We start from the raw sequence: 15,277 nt of genomic DNA, 5'->3' as shown, positions 1-15,277 counted from the left end.
TCCTCTCCATTCGTTCTTACTGTGTACTTTTAATCTGCTTTTTTCTCCTTTCCAGGCAGATTTGAATTCTGCCATTGCTTTTTATGTTTCCTTGCTATCTTATGTAAGCAAGAGCAGTTAACATCTTTGTCTTCATATCTGTCTTTTCATGATCATAGGTACATGTTTCATAGGAGCTCCCTTTTCATAAAGGCATGTCCCCCCTTTGTTATTTAAGAATAAAATGCAAATGTTTTCTAAAACTTCCATCTCATTCTCATAAAAGTAATACATATACACACAAATCTGCTTTTGAAGTTTCTAGACTATGTTTTCCCTCTCTCGTGCTATGAAGAAATCTTGTGACTTAATGTTTTTTCTCTTTTAAAAAAGGGAACTATATTCAGGCTCAGCTTTTACCAATATGCAGGGAAGGTGAAATTTACTTGGCTCCTCATTCTAGCTATTTCAATTCCAATAACATTCCTCTCTCAGAGGTAGACTCAAGGTCAGCAGCCTTTAATTTTGTGCTGGTCTATTGAACTAAGGATGTATCTCCTGTTTCTTAGACAGTTCAGTGACTTGGGAAGAACCCACGGAAGTTTAAAAACTTGTTTGAACAATTAAAAAGTATACTGTGCATATACTGCTCCTAGAACTTGTCCTAAGATGACTAGGATATGAAGATATAATGTGTTTTCTACTATTTTTCTGTGTTTCAGACTCTGCACTAAATGAATGAATGAAAAGAAATGTTGAAGTAGATGGTGATGAGAGGCAAGATAATGTAGAAATCTGGTTAGAGAGGCCTCTATATTATGGAGTAAGACATAACCAATGGAACTCAATTGCCACCTTTTTCTATCTTTTGAGGGACTATAGATTTTGTTCTATTTCAAGTGGGTTGATATATGGTACATGGCTAAGAATTTGCATCTAATGGAATTTTATCCAGATGTCAACACAAAATCTTTGTTCATCTTGAACTTACAGTGCTAGTCACAATATTTTCAATGTATATACATAAGTACATTGATTGAAACTTGATGGGAGAGATATCAGGGGTGTTTAACAACACAGGTAAAACCCATTTATAGTTGCCAGGAATATTTGAAAGCACTTCATCAAATTATATCTTTAACGCTTGTATCTCTAACAAGAGTCCTCACTTAACAAACTAAAATACGACATAAACTTCAAACCTAGTACACTTTCCGTTATACCTCAGATGCTATTAATTAATGAGAAATACTATTGTAAGCCAGTAAAAAATAATTCTAATGAAAGAAGAAAGTTTTGCATTCACAGCACCAATGGCTTTTGCTGTAATTGAATAACATCATCTGGGAAAATATTGATGGATATGAATAACCAGTTCCTGCCAATGTACAATAATTACCTCATTATTGAAGGTGCTTGCATGTTGTGACATCAGAGAAAAGAAAATCTTAATCCCCAGAGTCTTCCAAGTTTGTTACTAAAGATCTCTTACTATAGACTCTTCCAACCATACTGACATTCCAAACCTGGTGCTAGAAATAAGATCAAAGCAGTATTGTGTTCAGCATTCAATTTTTATGCAAGACTCCCAAGATCTTATCGAAAAGGGGTCCTTAAATGAAGTCAGACATCCTTTAAAGCCATATTCCCTTAAGTGGCCATATGCTATGTACTCACATATCAGAGACACTGTATTTTAATGACCATAAAGAGAAAGGCCACATTTTCTTCTGTCTTTGGACTAGTACTACTGAACTATTTGGTTGCATACTTTTACATACAATATCAGGAGATTTTTAAACCAGCATTCCACCCCACAATCCTAACATGAACTGAGGTAATAGTTTCTGCTTAAGGTCCTTAAAAATAATACTAACCTAAGTAGAGCAGTACACTATGTAGTATACTTACACTATTTCCTACCTAAGAAAATGTAGCTGTTTTATGGTTTCTTTTTATTTTATTTATTTATTTTTTTTACTTTTTAGTTAATCTACGTACTTTTTAAATTTAAATTCAATTAGCCAACATAGAGTAGATCATTAGTTTTTGATGGAGTGTTCAATGATTTGCTAGTTGCATATCACATCCAGTGCACATCAGATCTCGTACCCTCCTTAATGCCGCACCTCTCTCCTTTCTGCAATCCTCGGTTTGTTTCCCAGAGCCAAGAATCTCTCCTGGATTTTTCTCCCTCTCTGATTTCTTGCCATTCAGTTTTCCCTCCTGTTCCCTATGTTCCTCTGCATTATTCCTTATGTTCCACATATGAGTTAAACCATATAACAATTGTCTTTCTCTGATTGACTTATTTCATTTAGCATGATAACCTCTAGTTCCATCCATGTCAATTTAGATGGTGGGTAGTCATCCTTTCTGATGGCTGAGTAGTATTTCATTGTATATATTAGCCACTTCTTTATCCATTCATCTGTTGAAGGACATCTGGCTCCTTCCATAGTCTTGCTCTTGGGGACATTGCTGCTATGAACATTGGGGTCCATGTGCCATATTTTCACTACATCCGTATCTTTGGGGTAAATACCCAGTAGTGAAATTTCTGGGTCATAGGACAGCTTTACTTTTAACTTCTTGAGGAACCTCTGTACTGTTTTCCAGAGCGGCTGTACTAGCTTGCATTCCCACCAAGCATCATTGTAGAAAGGTAATGTGAAGCAGAACTTAGAGCAAAGAAAGGAGAAACTTGGTAAAAACAGAAAAAGAAAACAGTAAGCCTGTCTTTAAAAGGATGATGGTTGAGGAATTGATGAGTTATATTCGTAAGACAGTAAGTGATTGATTTTGGCACCCTTTAAACATTTGTCTACATTATTGAAACACAATGAAGTAGGAGAAAAGAATGAGAACCTTGATAAAAATTCAGATATCATCCTGGGATCCTACTGAGCAAATCCTTAAGGAGAGTATGCTGTATCATTCTACAACATCAACAGGATGTTGTCATATCAGGATATCTGTCTAACATTCTTTTAGGTAGCATTTAGCATTTTCAAAAATGCCTCAAGTTCTAGGATCAATGTCAGGAAATGCCCTGATTTGCATTAGCATAGGCTCCTCTCAAGGATGATGTTGCTTAGAAATGGAAGTTGTTCCATGTTTTGAATACTTTATTTTACTCTTAGTTTCCTTTTATAACTGTTATGTTAGAGTTCTGAAGATTAGTTGAATAACTAATAGCATAATTAAATATTTAAAACTAGTAGCATAATTAAAATATTTAAAAGAAATTTAAAAGTTTATTTTCCTATAAAGGTAAGTTTCTATGTAATTAATCATAGGATGAGGGGAAGAAAAAGAAACTTTTTTTTAAGAAGTAAAAACCAGTGCCACCATAAAGAAGTCTCCATAAGCATTCCATGTCCCCCTTCTAGACACAGCTGAAGTTTATCTTCTGGTTTTTTTTCCCCCTGAGAAACCTTTTTAGATCAGGCACAATTACAGTATCCTGCATTTATCGTTAACAGCCTTTCAAGACCTACAAGGTGATGTTGAATATTACACACTTTTTTGGAGTTCTGCTACCTCAAATGAATCTCTCAAAATCCTCCCAGATGTAAACTCTCATGTCATCAGCCACTTAAATCCAAACACAGAGTATCGGATTTTTATCTCTGTCTTCAATGGAGTCCACAGCATCACCGGAGAAGTACTGCGCGCAACCACTTTCGATGGGGGTGAGTCCAGATTTCAAGGGACACTTGGCTTCAGAGATGCAAATGAAATTGATTGATTCTTGCTGAGGTTGAGATCAGTCATCCCTCCATTATAAAATTTCCGGTGTTGGAGGGAAGGGGGTTGGGGCTAAAATGCTTAAGTGCTCGCTGTCATCAAGTGGCAGATCAATACACAGTCCCTTAGAGACAGCAGCACAAGGCTCTAATAATGGGATATTAGCCCAGTTTGTTCCTGTTCTTTTCGGTGTATGCTGAGTTTGGAGCTGAGTTCACATCAATAAATGGTGACATTTAGAAACTTCTTTTTTTTAAGATTTGCTCTCAGAAGCAGTATGCTTTTCAAAACGACAGCCAGGCACCGTGAGGGCTCTCCCTGAGTCACCAGAAATGGTAGGTGGAAGTTCAGCCACTGAGAAAAATTGCCTATGACTCATTTCTAAGCCAGTTAGCAAGGGGGAGGAAGCAAGGGAAGCAACTTGTGAATCTGAAATGTGTTTGGAATGGTCTTTCTAATCTTTTTGGCTTTATAAAGTCTCATTATAAACATTATAATATCATTACCTCCCAAGCAAGTGTTCCAGGTCATTAGCAGAGCACTTTAAGTGTGGAACCCATTTCCCTTTGTGGTGCCAAAGGTCAACACCTTTTGTTTATAAAATAGAATGGATCACAAGGACAATTTTTCAGCTAGTTAAGATGGGTTCTTATGATAAAAATAGGTCTTTGCATAGTTATTTCTGACATGCTTGAATAATTGTGTAATTTAACGCCAAGCAAGATTTTTTTCCTAATGTTAGATTTCATCATTACCTATGGTAATCAACATTCAAAATCATTTACATAATGACAATATTGCATTATTGCTTCATATTGCTTGAGTTACAAGCTAGTAACATCAAATGATTTTTTACGTTCCACCAGCCTCAGCCTCAATGTATTTGAGTTTTATTTTTTGCTTAAGGAGCAAATTTTCTTTTTTCCTTTTTTTCCCCTGTGAGGTATGGGGTGAAGGGATGGGGAAAGAGACAAATAATAGATATGTGTTCGTGCTGCAGATGGGTGAATAATTTATCATCATATCCCACTGGTCACATAGTATTGAAGATTAGCACTATGCTGGTGGTATAAAGCATTTTACCACCAATTCTTATGGTTTCTAACTGAGAGTATAATAAGCCAATTTACAGAGGACTACAGACTGTGATAACTTCATCAGAGGAAAGCAGATAAGCAACAAACCCTTTGCTAAACCTAAATACAAATCTGCATTGAGTTTAACAAGTGCTTTTTCAGAGACAGCTGGAGTTTATTCAGTTTCTTCTTTTAATTCTAGAGCCTCAGGGCATGCTTCCTCCAGAGGTTGTCATCATCAACAGTACAGCTGTACGTGTCATCTGGACATCTCCTTCAAACCCAAATGGTGTTGTCACTGAATATTCCGTCTATGTAAATAATAAGCTCTACAAGACTGGAATGAATGTGCCTGGGTCTTTCATTCTGAGAGACCTGTCTCCCTTCACTATCTATGACATTCAGGTTAGAACACTGTTTTTTGATGGTTCAGTTTATAGGTATGTTAAATAAAACATGCTAGGCTATGTCTCTCGGTGGACACCTTCAGTCTTGGATACAGATTATTTATTTACCGGGGGAGGGGAGAGAAAAGAGCTAAACTGATTAGGATTAAATCTATTTGCTGCGGGCAAACACATGAGTCTCTGGAGAGAAGATAATGGTAATATGGAAAACAATGGTGACGATATTCTCACCGGCAGGCAAAATGAGGCAAGCCATATATTGGCAGGAAATCTTGCCATGCAGTTTGCTTTTGTCCTGCCTGGTTCTTTTACGGCTATCAAAAGCAGAATCAGCCTGTGAATGATGTGGAGACATTTTTTTTTTTTAATGCCTACGTCCGCTGTTTACTAATTTAATATCCTCAAGGAAGTGACATAACCTGTTTGGTGTCAGTTATCTTTTTGGTAAGACAATGGACTCCACAACTTAAAACATTCTATCCACCTCTGGCATTCCATGATTCTGAAGGCAACAAGAAAAATGACTATATGGCAGACAAGAATATATTAAAGGGTTTTGCCACATGTGTGGCAACCCTCCCCTATGTGAAAAGAGTTGTATTAAACATTTTTGCCCTTGAACCTTCTTTGAGACTCTGATGAACCCTTGAACCCTGCCCTGGAAAAACACGTTTGTATTTATGTGACAGAAGTCGGCTTCCACCTTCAGAATGCATTGACCATGCGAGGCCCAACTCACAGATCTCTTGGAGATCTACTGACCTTCAAAATAGAAAAAAAATATAGAGACAATGAAAGCATTTATAACCAGGAACTTGTCCCCAAGGCGTTGGAAATCTTATTACCGTGCTAGGATGTAAAAGATAACAAGGCCAAATGTGGAAATTAATGATAAAAACAGAATATTTCAGAAACTCAAAGTTTAGAGAGGAGGGTGGCAGTTTGGTAAGTTTTTAAAGAAACTGTGCTGATTCTAACAAAAGAACTTTGTAAATAATTTTCAAAAGACATTAGGCGTAGAAATTTTGATGGCCACAAAAACTTTTCACTGGCTTTGTCCATTAAGTGCTACCTCCTTCATTTTCCTGTACCTTACTTTCCCGCACACTTGAAGGTGAAACCCACACAATCATCTGGCTACAACCAATGCTTTAGCCTCTCCTACTGCTAGGCCCACCTTCTTCAGAAAGCAAAAAGATATTTGATAAAAGAGGAAAGATAGGTTGATTGTTTTTCATTCCACTCCGTGATTTCCATGAACTGACCTGAGGCATCTAACATGGAACATGCAGTCAGATGCTCATCTCCATAGCTTTTCGAGTGAGTCCTTATGTGCCCATGCATCATAGGTAAAATTATAAAATAAAAATCATACTTAAAAAATCATACTCAAATTATAAAATCAAATTATAAAATTTTGCATTATAGGTAAAATTATAAAATAAAAATCATACTCAAAATAAAAATCATACTCAAAAAATCATACTCAAATTATAAAATAAAAATCATACTCAAAATAATCTTTATGAACAAGGTTAATTTAGGAAGGCGATAGAGGGTTTGCTAGATATTCTCTTTGGGGCCCTTGTGGAGAAAGACATTGAGTCCTCAAAAGGCAACTTAGTCATTTGTTTTACCAGGACTCAAAATGCAATGTAAGGTGAGATCACTGGGTGCTGTGTACACGCATCCTGATCCAAGTTTCTGACCATACAGCAAGAGTTGATGTGTCAGTGCTTCAGGCATGTTCTACTCTGAAAGGCTTCACTCAGACCTACTGACTTGAGTTGCTAGTGGCCTGATGAGAGAGCATTTTGATCAGATTTAGTACATGGAAAAAGATAAGGAGACAATAGACCAAATTAGAATCTAATACTTAAATTGTGTTATTAGGAACTAAGATAATCTTATCCTTGATAACTATATTTTTGTGAAGCTCTTCACATTCCGGGAATACTGCTTGAAGTAGTTGTTACATCACTGGAAATTTGAATACCAAATACCAAAGATTTTCATTTACGATATCAAAGATGATTTGACCCCATTTAAAATACGCATCTAATTGATATGCCTAATACTTTAGAATTAAGGTTCTGTATGTTAACCTCCTCTGTAAAATAGCCAGTAATGAGACAGCAGACACATAGATGCCAATGAAAATATCTACTTTTTTGAATAAACTCCTTTATGTATTTCTTTTTAAATGAAATAATATATTTTTTAAAAGATTTTATTTATTTATTTGGCAGAGATCACAAGTAGGCAGAGAAGCAGGCAGAGAGAGAGGAAGGGAAGCAGGCCCCCCACCAAGCAGAGAGCCCGATGTGGGACTGAATCCCAGGACCCTGAGATCACGACCCAAGCCAAAGGCAGCGGCTTAACCCACTGAGCCACCCAGGCGCCCTGGAATAATATTTTCAATTTTTGATTCTATTTTATTTTTAATATGAAACTGTAAACCTTTATAATTTGTGTTTCATTCACATTATACAATGAAGCTATTGCAGCAGAAAGCTGCTCTAGAGATAGAGACATGGAACATTACTTTAGTAAGGATGAGAAAAATATTGACAAATTTCTCCACACTCAAACTAAAAGCTTTCTGGAGAACCATTTGAATATAGCTAAGTAATTTGGGACTTAGAGCTATTTAGATAAGACAATAAAGTAAGTAAAATCCAGATCAGATATCTCATACCTTACCAGTTTGATCTTATTCCCTGATTTCCCTAACCCCCAATTCATGAACCAATGAAATGGACTTGTGAGGACTCAGTAAAATTTGTGCCAGTACCCATTGTAATTTTGAGCACATATTATTTACATAATAAATTCAGTTGAATTGATTTCGAAGTACCTCATTATGCACCATATATGTCAAATATTTCTCAATATGCATGAAGTTCTGTTGTCATTAATTCAAGTATATTTTAGGTTTCTTTGCCTTTAAATTATTTGGGGTTTCATGGGACATACTCAGTGTGGTGGACCTTGATAGTGTCCAAGTATCTACTAAATATTACCTCAAAAGTCAAAAGACTCTATTGCATAAATAAGGATCACAACTTAAACAGCATCGTAAAAATATACCTCAGCTCCTATTTAGGTGTAAAGTGCCGTACGAATGAAATGGCATAACTACTACATACAGTAATGATTGCATTAGTCTTTTCTCATTGCCAGTGGATATTCAGAGGACTGCTTCACTCGTTCTCTGCACTAACATCTAAGCTCAGCCCTAGTGTTTAAGACTCCTCTGCATCCAGCTTTCCTCCTTTATTTATGTATTAGATGCTGAAAGTAAATTAGTGTTGGAAAAAGTGCAGATTCTCTTTGGCTTACCCTTTCATTGGGAACAGAATGATGTGGCTCTATGGATGTTCTACCAGCAATCTTCCGTACATTCATTTGTCTCTCCCCCTCGAGGCAGCATGTGTTCCTTTTGTGTTACTAATGCTTGATTGGCCCCATTTCTAGCCTTCATTACTCCACCCTCCTCTGTTTTTATTCAGGATAGGTGGCAGAATTAAAGGGTTAAATGATGATTTTCTGCTGTGATTAAGGTAAAAATACAATTGCAGCTGGAACCAATGGATATAAAAGAGCTCAGCCACACTGAAAGACTTCTCTAGGTTTCATTTTTTTTCTATTCCACATTAGCATTTAGGCCATTCGTTGTAAAGTGTCAAGACTTCCGGGAGATATCATCATTACACAACCTGGTTATAGATCTAGAGAGCCGTACGCAGTGATAACCTATTCTGCTTGCAAACTGTCACCTAAACATTTTCCATTCCTCAGCTGTGCTCCAGATAGATTACTATGTCTGTCTCTTTCTTAATGGTTGGAACCAGAGGCTAAACATCACCATTTTCATCACTAAATCAGTTGTCTTGAGCTCCTTTCTATATTCTATGCTGATTTGGTCCCAGTAGAGTCAATTGACATCAAAAATTAATATTAATAGAACTCCAAGAAGTTGTAGAGAACTAGGGGAGTCCTGTGAAATGAGGGTGTGTGGATTCAACCCATTGGCAGTCTGTGCTTTGAAAATAATTGGATGTATTCTTTTGTAAATTAATGTCTACAGGTTGAAGTCTGTACCAAATACGCCTGTATGAAGAGTAATGGAACCCAAATCACCACTGTGGAAGATACCCCAAGTGATATACCAATGCCCACAATTCATGGCATCACTTCAAGGTAAAATTTTTGCCAGTTAATCTAAAGAGCTGATCATAAGCAATGAAAATTAAAAACCAAAGATTTTATCCCAGCAATGACAATCTCATTTTAAAAGTTGCTATAAAAATCTGTATAAATCAAGAGGTACCTGGATGGCTCAGTCAGTAAGGCATCAGATTCTTGATTTTGGCTCAGGTCATGGTTTTAGGGTTGTGAAATCAAGCCCCATGTGGGGCTTTGCACTGGGCATGGAGCCTAGGTAACATTCTCTTTCTTTCCCTTTATCCTTCTCTCCCCCGCCAAAAAATCTGTAAATCAGAATTTTTGTATTATTAGTTACTGATTTTCACTGAACACATCATCTAATATTTAAGTTTTAATGTCCCTGATTTTCCAGAATTATCTCCCTTTATTTAGTAACCTGTGAACAAATGCTTGAAAGTACAAAATATTTTCTATATTTAAATGTGTCCTTAGTGCTCTCTTCGGCAGCACATACGCTAAATGTGTCCTTAAGTGAATCCTTTGGTAATGCAAAGAATATAATTTTAATTAGGTTAGCTACCTTCTAAATTAATCTCTTTGAAAAAAAATAGATAGATGTACATATGTCAGATTGCCCTAAACCTAGAAACATCTATAAAATAAACAAGGGAGATAATCTTTGCATAACCTTTACCAATATCATCAGACTCTTGGTAGGATCTCCATTTGTTGCTGAGAAATAGCCATAGTTTGAAAATGAGTCTCTTTTCAATTCAAGTTATAATAATAGTAATAAAAAGATTTAACATGAAGTTTCCCAAGCCAAAAGTGAGATGACAATTGTTCTTGCCACATCAATCTGAGGCTAGAGAAAGAAATCTGAGTCCTCCCACATCATTCTTTTCACCCACCCAAATGTATCACCCTTCACCATTACACATACGCCCACACCTCCCACATATACATGCTGACCAAAATAATTAATCTGTTCTAAGAGATTTCAATTCTGAAGGATTCCACTGAAACATATTGAAGTTTACATCTTTTTAAAAATCAGTTTAAAAATATCTCTACTAGAACGGAAGACTAAAATAGTTAGAAAACCCCAAGTAATTGGATGCTTGGCTGTTCAGGGCAAAGATCATATCTTGTCTCCTTGAATACATCTTTTATCCAACACTCTATATATACTCATCTAATTTCAGATGTGCTAATTAATTGATAATCCCATCAGATTTTCCCCATCTATCCACAGAATTGCCTACTCTACAGAGGCAAAATAATCAAACAAAAAAGCTACCAGCAGATACATTTGTGGCTATAATAATATAAGAAGAAAAAGTAATACAAAAATGTATAAGGCATGGTTTTAAATTTTCAAAGTTTCAGTCCACTGACTGGAGACACGGCCCTAAACAAATGTTTACAGAATAATGTGAAAAACACCATAATATATGTTTATAATATGCAGGAAAAACATAAAGAAAAAAACACCAAACTCTACCCAGGATTACCAGTGAAGGCATCATGAAAGATGCAACATTTGAGTCCAGTCAAAGAACTCAAGGAAGAATTATAGTTAGGTGGGTGGATGTTGTCAAATATCTTGTCTGTTAACATCCTCATGACTCAAGCCTAGGTGAATGGCATAAAGAATATGTCTTAAATTGCATATCCAGCTGTAGGTAAAAATCTGTAAGCTTTATTAGAAATTTAAAAACGCTTGTCTGTGTCTGTGTTTCCAGAATACCTTTTTCCTTTAAAAAGATTCCTGCAGGGCATCTGGGTGGCTCAGTTGGTTAAGCATCTGCCTTTGGCTCAGGTCATGATCCCAGAGTCCTGGAATTGAGTCCTGAAAGCTGCTTCTCCCTCTGCCTCTGTCTCTCTCTCTGTCATGAATAAATGAATAAAATATCTTGAAAAGAAAGATTCCTACAGATACTAGCAGAGGAACAGTATTTTTTTAGTTGTGTTTCAAATTTACTCTCAAATATACTAAGCTGATGGCAAAAACATTAAAAAGGGTGTTTTACAACAAGAGTAAGGAAAACAACAGAGCAGACAACAGAAGAGAGATTTTAACACAGTTTTGGGAGCAATATTTGGCAAGGAGAAACAAATGACTTAGTACAGTGGAGAACGTTTACAACCAAAGTGTTGGTTGGCAGAGGGAGATAATGATGGAAAACAAACTAATTTGCCCTGCAGAGAACCTCAGTATCTAAGCACTTACAAACTTTAAAGATAGTAAAGAAGAGAAAGATGGGTTAAGGTTCAAAGCTGGAATCATAGGATTAGTAAAAGTCTGAAAAAACTAGTTAGAACCTATAATTAGTCAGTATTCTCCTGAGAAACAGAACCCAAAACTAAAGACCCAAGAAAGCAGGTGGTATAGTCTCTCAAAGGTTTGAGGATCAGGGAAACAAATGGTGTAGGTTCCAGTCCAAAGCTGAGAACAGGAGAAGACTGACTTGTCTTAGCTCAAGAAGTCAGGTAAAGAAAGGGAATTTCCCCTTCTTCAACCTTTCTGTGCTATTTGGATTCTCAGCTGATTGGGTAATGCCCACCTACAAGGACTAGGCAATCTGCTTAACCAAGTCCACCATTTCACATGCTAATCTCCTAGGAAACAACGTCACAGATGTAACCTGAAGTAATACTTAGCCAAATATCTGAGCACCTTGTGGCTCAGTCAAGTTGATGCATAAAATTAATCATCAAAAAATTAAAGGTTCCTCACCTCCATATTATGCGTGCATATGTCTACTTCTGGCATATTCCACTCCCAGGAGATCAGAAGAGGATTCTCAGGAGAAACAAACAGGTTCATAGGAATTAAGGCTACCTAGGATCAGTGGAAAGCTGGGATGAAAGGCAAAGCTAAAACTCATGATCAAGTAGAAAACTACAGTTGGACTGATGAAAGCCTTTGTTACATTCCCTGGCATTGATCTCAAAAACATTGTGAGAAGAATGTTGAAATCTCCAAATATATTTGTGGCTTATCTATTTCTTTTTTAGAGCTATCTGTTTTTTGCCCCATATGTTTTCATGCTTTATTATTAGGTACATACATGTTCAGGATTGCTATGTCTTGGTAAATTGATTCTTTCATCATGGTGTAATATCCTTTTTCTTTCTTGATAATTTTCTCATTATCAATCATAATTTGTCGATATTCAGATAACCACTTAGCTTTCTTTTGATTTGTGTAATTTTTGAGTGATGGGTTTGGATTGTTTCCTAGACAATTTAAATATTAAGTTGTGATAATTTGAGTCCTGTTAAAAATTTGAGGGATGAAATTTTGGTTTGCTTCATTTAGCAGGTAATCATATGGTTAACTTCAGACTGCAAATTCTGTCTTGCTTTGTATGCCCAGTGGTTCCAATGTCAGTGCATTTTTCAAAAGTTTTGCTATGCATGTCTGCTCCATGCATGCACTTTTCAGTGGCTAATCTGGTATTTGTTTGAGGGATTATGTAATGGTTCAGGTCTCAAAGTCTTTGCTGCAATGCTTAGATTTCGTATAGGAAGCAACCATGCATGTATAGTTTGGAGTTGAGTCGGGACTTGTGTTGGTGCATACACAGAATTAGAAGATCACCTTGCTTTCTCTTCTGTGAGATTTCTCCCAAAATGTCTAGGTTTTCCAGATTTTCCTTGTACTTCCTCTGTGGGATTGGTTAAAAAGACATGGTTTCTTTTGGAATTTTGGCTTTCCAAGTTACCTTACATTTTATGCAAATGAGACTGTTTTGGGTGTGATAAGATGAGAGAAAATAGAAGGAAAAAGAGGGTTATTCTCCCCCACACCATTTTTGTTGTTGTTGTTGTTGACCACAGGAGCTTCTTGTCCTGGTTTCTCTGGTTGGAAAGAGGATTTTGGGGGGAGGATTTTAGATTCTTGTTTGACCAGGACTGCTATAGTGCAGCTCCTTGACTAGAGTCATCTTCAGAGCAGAGTCCAGAGGAAAAAAGGAAAAAAACAGGGATTTCACCCACACTCTCTGGGTTATAAGGTCTTTTTGTACTCTGGCCAGAAAGAGGGTTTCTCACATAGATTTTTCTTTCCCAGTTCACAGTTCTACACTGGGACTGCTCTTGGGTTAAACTGGGGAAATAAGAGAAGAAACTATGACAAATTCAATCTTTCATCTTTTTTCCCCAAGTTTTAGCTCCCCTCCTGATCTGTCTCTGTTGTCTCCTAATTGTCTCTATCTGTCTTTGTTAAACCTTTCAGAATCCTCGGATGGTTGTTTCCTGTTTTGCATACTTTTTAGTGTTGATCAGAGAAAGAGGTGGTAATAGGTCTACTCTGTATTGGCCAGCCACAGAAAGTCCCTCTCAACCACATACGTATTTTTTTAATTCTAATCCCTTTAGCAAACTTATTTCCTTTTTTTTTTTAAAGATTTTATTTATTTATTTGACAGACAGAGATCACAAGTAGGCAGAGAGGCAGGCAGAGAGAGAGAGGGGGAAGCAGGCGCCCTGCTGAGCAGAGAGCCCGATGTGGGGCTCGATCCCAGGACCCTGGGATCATGACTGGAGCCGAAGGCAGAGGCTTTAACCCACTGCACCACCCAGGCACCCCCTTATTTCCTTAAAAAAAAAAAAAGTGCTTATTTATTTTTAAGGGAGGGGCCAGGGGCAGAGGGAGAGAGAATCTCAGCAGACTCACCACTGAGCAAAAGCTCAGTCTCTAGAACCCTGAGATCGTGACCTGAGCTGCAACCAAGAGTCAGACATTTAATTGACTGAGCCTGAGCCATCCAGCCATTCCAACTTTATTTCCTTTTTGTTGTTTTTCTCTTTCTACCTTCCTTGCTTCCATTTTTTTTTTTTAAAGAAAAAACTTGATAGAAATCATTCACAACCAAATATTGGCAAGGAAAATCTTTCCTTTCTAAAAATGATTCATCATAGAAGAGCAACAATTTCCAAAGGCAACTCTAATGAGCAGCCACAGGCTGCCAAGCCATTAATCAAAATTATACCAACACCAAAGCAGTTAGCCTCCTATGTGCATGTTATTATTTGTGTAATTTTATTATACTTCTGGCAATGTATACTTGTTAGTTATGTTTTTATTTTGGTTCAAAAAAATCTCTTTTGTATTAGCAATGAGCAAAATCAAATGAGAAGTTTTCCAGAAAAATGTCAGCAGACTGAGTTAACTTCTATAGCACTTAGAACAACTTGGTTTCTAATAAGACGCATATTTCTTGGATTCTTTGTTTATTTTTGGTAGGGCACGGTTGTCAGTAACCTTTAAGTTTCATATATTTTAATAACATATACAGATAGTATTTGAGCCTGTTTGATTATATCCATGGAATGCATCAGGTCATCTTTGTATTTGTCTTAATTTATGCCTTATAATGTCTGCAGCACAAGCACTTATACATGCTTTTCCTATTACATATAAACCAAAGACACTATAGCAAACAATGTCGAAGGATCACACGAGCACTTCTAGTTCTTTACACTGTTCCTCCAGAAATAAACTCTGCTTCTACATCACATTTTCCATACTTGTCATATTATCATCAGCTGCTTCTATATCCCAAAAGAATACTAACTAGTGATCGATAGCCCAGACATGTCTGGCCATGGCCTACACGTGCCCTGGGTAGTTCATTTATTTGCCTTGGTGGATTTGCTAGAGTGGAATTTAATCAATAGTTAATTCATTAATTCTGGTCCTTGAGAATGTGGAGTCTATGCTGGATGAAGATAGCTGGCTATCTTCGGTTTGGGCTAAAATATGATAAACAGGGGAGCTGACGGCTTCACTTAGTGCTGGGCTGCCTGGAAAGTTTACTTATTTATTCTCTATACCTGGATAAGCTTTAAAAAAAAAAAAAGTAAGAGAATATAAACAAGAAAGAG

At 36.8% G+C, this 15,277-nt stretch overlaps 1 protein-coding gene across 1 annotated transcript in view; it reads left to right on the top strand.

The window, feature by feature from the left end:
- The window catches only part of USH2A (usherin), a 704,505-nt gene that overhangs the window by 489,095 nt on the left and 200,133 nt on the right, over window positions 1-15,277 (top strand). Inside the window, exons 44-46 of the mRNA XM_059145262.1 lie at window positions 3,465-3,674; window positions 5,008-5,210; window positions 9,303-9,415. Coding sequence (XP_059001245.1) covers window positions 3,465-3,674; window positions 5,008-5,210; window positions 9,303-9,415 — 526 coding nt within the window. The remainder of the gene's footprint in view (window positions 1-3,464; window positions 3,675-5,007; window positions 5,211-9,302; window positions 9,416-15,277) is intronic.

This window comes from Mustela lutreola, chromosome 14 (assembly GCF_030435805.1).
Source record: "Mustela lutreola isolate mMusLut2 chromosome 14, mMusLut2.pri, whole genome shotgun sequence".
Lineage (NCBI taxonomy): Eukaryota > Metazoa > Chordata > Mammalia > Carnivora > Mustelidae > Mustela > Mustela lutreola.
This window is presented reverse-complemented; position numbering and strand designations above follow the sequence as displayed.